General features: G+C 51.8%; 1 protein-coding gene across 1 annotated transcript in view; it reads left to right on the forward strand.

The window, feature by feature from the left end:
- The window catches only part of TRAP1 (TNF receptor-associated protein 1), a 21897-nt gene extending 17677 nt beyond the window's left edge, over positions 1-4220 (forward strand). Inside the window, exons 13-18 of the mRNA XM_009324794.1 lie at positions 467-652; positions 1250-1388; positions 1897-1982; positions 2449-2594; positions 2994-3066; positions 3356-4220. Of these exons, the coding sequence (XP_009323069.1) occupies positions 467-652; positions 1250-1388; positions 1897-1982; positions 2449-2594; positions 2994-3066; positions 3356-3457 (732 nt within the window). The 3' untranslated portion in view covers positions 3458-4220. The remainder of the gene's footprint in view (positions 1-466; positions 653-1249; positions 1389-1896; positions 1983-2448; positions 2595-2993; positions 3067-3355) is intronic.
- Positions 4221-5188: the final 968 nt, after the last annotated feature.

A 5188-nucleotide genomic window follows, 5' to 3' on the forward strand; every position in this document is an offset into this window, starting at 1 on the left:
ACCGTGACCTGGGATGAGGGGGGCTGCTACTTCTCTGTGAATCTTACACGCCTGTAACTTGTGTTCCTGGGTCTAACAAGACCTACATATTCTCTAGTGCCCTAACTCTCACACTTTCTGACTGGCTGCTGCTTCCCACTTAATTTGAGAGTCTCTGTACCCACACTGTGTTGCCAGCCCTCCCTGATGCAATATGAACTACAACAGGCAACGAAGTAGGGCTTTCCCCTACTGTTGTCCTCTGCCTGGATTCCCATTTCCAGGAGAGCTTGCCTTACATCCTGTCTGGGTCACTTTTCTGCCTCCTTAATATCTGGAGCAAGAAAGGAGGGACTCGGAATCCCCTGAGCCTTTTTGCAGGGCTGCAAACAGGCCTGCATGCTACAAAGGGATGTCTTGGGGCTGGGAGTGGTCAGGTAGAGCTGTAGTCGCCTGCCCTCAGCTCACAGGAGCACGTTTCTTCCAGGAGGACATAGCCAAGTTGCTACGTTACGAATCGTCCGCCCTGCCCACAGGCCAGCTGACCAGCCTGACCGACTACGCCTCCCGCATGAAGGCAGGGAGCAGAAACATCTACTACCTGTGTGCACCCAACCGGCACCTGGCCGAGCACTCCCCGTACTTTGAGGCCATGAAGAAAAAGGACATGGAGGTGGGTGAGCAGTACGCCATGGCCAGGGGACACCCTGAGCTACTACCATCAGTGGTCAGGGCTCACCTGGATCTCAGAGCTGAGCAGGGCAGTGAGGCCTGTGATAGACCCCTGCCGCTGCAGTGTCTTTGCCCGGGCTCCCTGTCTCCACTCAGACTGGCTACTGCAGTGTGAGGCCAGGAAGGACCTGTCACACACTCTGTGCAGGCGGGTTAGTACTTGTGCAGACATCTAGTTCTGACATCTGTTTAATACCTTCGCTGAACGCCAGAGAAGGAGCCCAGGAGCTGTTGTGCAGGGCTGGTGACCGTGTTACAGGTGTCCTCTGTGGGCAGGTGGCCCTTTCAGGACTGGAGTCGGTGCTGGTTCTCACTTTCCGTGGGGCAGCAGGACTTGTTCAGCTGCAGACCTGCCACCCATGGTAACAAAGCTCTCCAAGGGTTTGCTTTCATTTGGGGTCCTGAGTGATAGTCACCATGGGGTTGAACCTGCTAGTTTCCCTTGTGGTGTTCTTGCTGTTTGCTGCAGAGTTGCCTTGGGAAGGAACAAATGCTGTTACATCCCGAACAATGTGTTATTGTTCCTTTTTTGGCACAGGTCCTGTTCTGCTATGAGCAATTTGATGAGCTGACGCTCTTGCACCTTCGGGAGTTTGACAAGAAGAAGCTGATCTCGGTGGAGACAGATATTGTTGTTGATCACTATAAGGAAGAGAAGTTTGAGGAGAGCCGCTCAGGTATCGTGAGGCTCCCCTGCCCCTTCCTGCTGCATGCAGTCCTGCTGCCCTGTGCCAGCCAGTGAGGGTACACCTCCTCCAGCGCTCTTGCAGCTCCTGAGCGTGTGAGCAAGAGCACTCCTTTCCATCCTGCCATTCTTGTGTTCTGAGGCAACTTGCAGTTCCTGCAGATCCCTTTCATCCCACGTTATCAAAGTTTAAGCGATTTGCTAAACAGACGGAATGTCATACGTGGAGTTTTCATGATCTGAATTTTAACAACGCGCGCGCATCTGGTGCCCTGACAGAGGCAGGCAGGCATTGGCAGGGCATGAGCCTGCCCCCTCTGGGTATGCACGGTCTGGGATGAGGGCATATACGTAGGTGTGTGCTGAGTGGTGCTGCCTTCCCATTTCCACAAGAGCGCAGGTAAAAGGAAGTGTGAAACGGACTGAGCTCAGGAGTAAAGCTCACTGTCCTTTGGCGCACTATAGATGCACGCTCAGATGTGCCCTCTTTCCCCTGCCAGCTGCAGAACGTCTGACAGAGAAAGAGGCTGAGGATCTGATGGCCTGGATGAGAAATGCCTTAGGCTCTCGAGTCACTGGTGTTAAGGTAGGTATTCTGTGCCTGGGTAACTGAGTACAGGAGATCCATGGAGGTAATAGTCTAGGGCAAGAAGGGGCATCTGCTGCCACAGATTTTTCTTTGGACGCTGAGAGAAATTGTTCTGCTCCGTGCCTCCTTTCTGTAAATGGTATGAATGCTGGCATTTGTCATTTGGATGGTCAGCATGGCAGTGGAAGAACCACATCCTAATGTGTAATGAGCAGAGCCCATTTTACTAGTTCGTGCTCAGGTCACCAGAAGAACAGGCTGGTGACTGTCTTGCCTGCAGACCAGTGGGGCCATTTGGGCCCCCAGCTTTCCTGCTGGTTTAGGCAGCTCCCGTGGGGTCGGGACGAATCGTGCAGGGGCTTGGTGTGGATCTGTGCTGAGGAGACCCCATGTCCTTGAACATCCCCCACCTCTAACCCACGTGCATTTTCCCTCTCAGCACTGATTGCTGTTTTTGCCACAGGTGACTACACGGCTGGACACCCACCCCGCCATGATCACTGTGCTCGAGATGGGGGCTGCCCGCCACTTTCTTCGCATGCAGCAGCTGGCCAAGACCCAAGAGGAACGTGCCCAGCTCCTGCAGCCCACCCTGGAGATCAACACAGGGTAAGGGGGAGCAATGCCAGTGCTAAGCCTGGGGCACTGCAGTCTCGCTGGGGTGGAGGCAGAGAAGAGGCAATGTAAGGCTCCCAATTAGCAGAGCCCTCCCCATTAAGTGCAGTGCGTGCCACAGTGCCTTGGTCTGTGAGGCTGTGTGGCACAGTTGACATGACGCACGCACGCACACATACAGTGTCCAGCCCTCTGAGGACAATGGGAGCTATGGGGACAGGATGGGAGAGAAGAGAGAAGCCCCTAGAACGGGAGCAAGGAAGTTGGAGCTATTTTGGCCTTTAGGTAGAACCTTTTCTGTCCCACTTTGGCTTAGCTGCTCGTTTTGGAAATAAATTTCTCATTGTGTCCAAAAATACCAAGTCTCAGTGTTGATCTCTCTCACTCTTACAGGCATGCTCTGATTAAGAAGCTTAACGAGCTGAAGGACAGTCAGCCTGATCTGGCCCAGCTGTTGCTTGATCAGGTGAGAGCCAGGCCTTCTCCAGAAGTGGCACCATCCTCCCCAGAAACAGCTCACAGACCATGTGTGGTGGGGAACAGGGTGAAGCTTTTGCAGCGGGCAGGAATCGCATCCTTCTGTGGTCCCACTTTGGGTATTTCTGGTATTTGTGGTCCATGTGTTTTCCTACCGGATGGCCTAGAAGACATGCTTGGTCTGAGCGTGCAAGTCCTGGAGAGTAACATGCGCTCCCTCCCCAGCGCTCATCCACCTCGCTCTTGCTGCTTATTTAATGCTTTCTTCTCTTTTTCAGATTTATGAGAATGCCATGATAGCAGCAGGACTGAATGAGGATCCCAGACCAATGGTGAGCCGGCTGAACGAACTCCTCACCAGAATCCTGGAGAAGAACTGAGCCCCAGAAGACTGAAGGATGAACTCTGTGCTGCTGTCTCTTTCCTCAAGTGCAGTCACTCTGTCAGCTATTGCAGCGTCTGCTTGCAGGCACTGTGCCAGCGAGGGGTTCACATGGCAGAGGGCCAGGGACAATGCAGGGGGCTTCCAACCCTCACTGCACAGGGAGGAGCCAGTTGTAATTATTAGATCACATGTCATCAACCCATTCAAAATGCGATGTTCTTAGTGGGAACAAAATCCAGAGGTTGCTGCTGGTATTGTTTTAACAATATGCCCAAATTTCTGACGCAAGCCTGAAGAGCCTCAGTTCATACTGTTTCTAGAAATGGCCTTTCCCAAAACAGATGTGGGCAGCAAGATTCCCAGTCAGGTCTGTGAATACGCCCCCCCTCCCCATCCACTGCATCCCTGTGCACCATTGTGCTCCGAACAAGCACTGACAGAATTAATTAATTTGTTAAGAAACCTCCATCTCTGACCAGGCAGGAGGCATTTGCTGGCATGGAGACAGATTGATGCCGTTAGCAGGCACGGATACTGTTGGTGGAACATGGCAGTACAATCCCATGGCGGAAAAGATCACCGAGCTGCTGGATAATTGAGTTCATCCAGGTCTTGCTGTGGAGAAGGGGAAGTAACCGGGAAACAGCTTTCCAGCGTGTGGCTTTCTGGAGAGTCTCCAGGGTTTTTCCCTCTTCGGTGGGATAAACTGCATGTCTGGCTGATCTGTATTTATGCTAAATAAACTCCTTCTTTTCCAGACGCCTCCACTCTTTTCTTTTCCCCTTACCTTGTTGGTCTTTGAGTCTTCCAGCTGGTGATTTGTTGGTTTTTCTCTCTCCAGATGCTGCTTGGTTCTTCAGGGCATCAAGCACTGGACAGTGGTGGGAAGAGAGGGCTGCGAAAACAACAGCAGGTAGTAGCTGAGAGTGTGGAGGGCAAACAGGAGAATCTGTAGCTATGAACCCTGTTAGCCTTGTCTTTGAAAATGGAGTTTAGCCCTTTGAATCCTTTCTAAGGAGCAATGGCCGTTCAACAGAAGAGGCCTTTGTAACAGAAAACGCCACGCTAGATTTCCCTCTGTGCGTCTCGTTTACACCATGCAAACTGGTTTTCAAGAATTCTTTTCCCTGCTCAGTGGGGGCTCTGATGCAGCCGTGATACTTGTTTAGCTTATCTTTAAATTGCCAGATTAAGATTCTGGAACTGGATTTGGTTAACTGGATGCTCTGCTGGACAGGACAACCTCCAGCTCTTTAAGCTAAAGGAAGCCTGGCTGTGCAAAGAGGAATGAAAAGGGTCTGCTGCATGGGGTACCATTTTAGAAGTTTTATTAACATCACCTAAAATTTCATTTTTATTCAGATGCAGAAGAGGAGCTAACGTGACAGTTTAGAGAGTGTTGAGAAGAACAAGGAGCCACCTTTGACATCCTACACCCCTTCTGATATGTTGTGTCAGGAATAGTGTGGCCAGCAGGACTAGGGAAGCAATTGTCCCCCTGTACTCGGCGCTGGTGAGGCCGCACCTCAAATACGGTGTTCAGTTTTGGGCCCCTCACCACAAAACAGACATTGAGGTGCTGGAGCGTGTCCAGAGAAGGGCAACAAAGGTGGTGAAGGGTCTGGAGAACAAGTCTTACAAGGAACAGCTGAAGGAACTGGGGTTGTTCAGCCTGGAGAAAAGGAGGCTGAGGGGAGACCTCATCGCTCTCTACAACTACCTGAAA

The sequence above is a fragment of the Pygoscelis adeliae genome, unplaced genomic scaffold (genome assembly GCF_000699105.1).
Source record: "Pygoscelis adeliae isolate BGI_AS28 unplaced genomic scaffold, ASM69910v1 Scaffold85, whole genome shotgun sequence".
Taxonomy (NCBI): Eukaryota; Metazoa; Chordata; class Aves; order Sphenisciformes; family Spheniscidae; genus Pygoscelis; species Pygoscelis adeliae.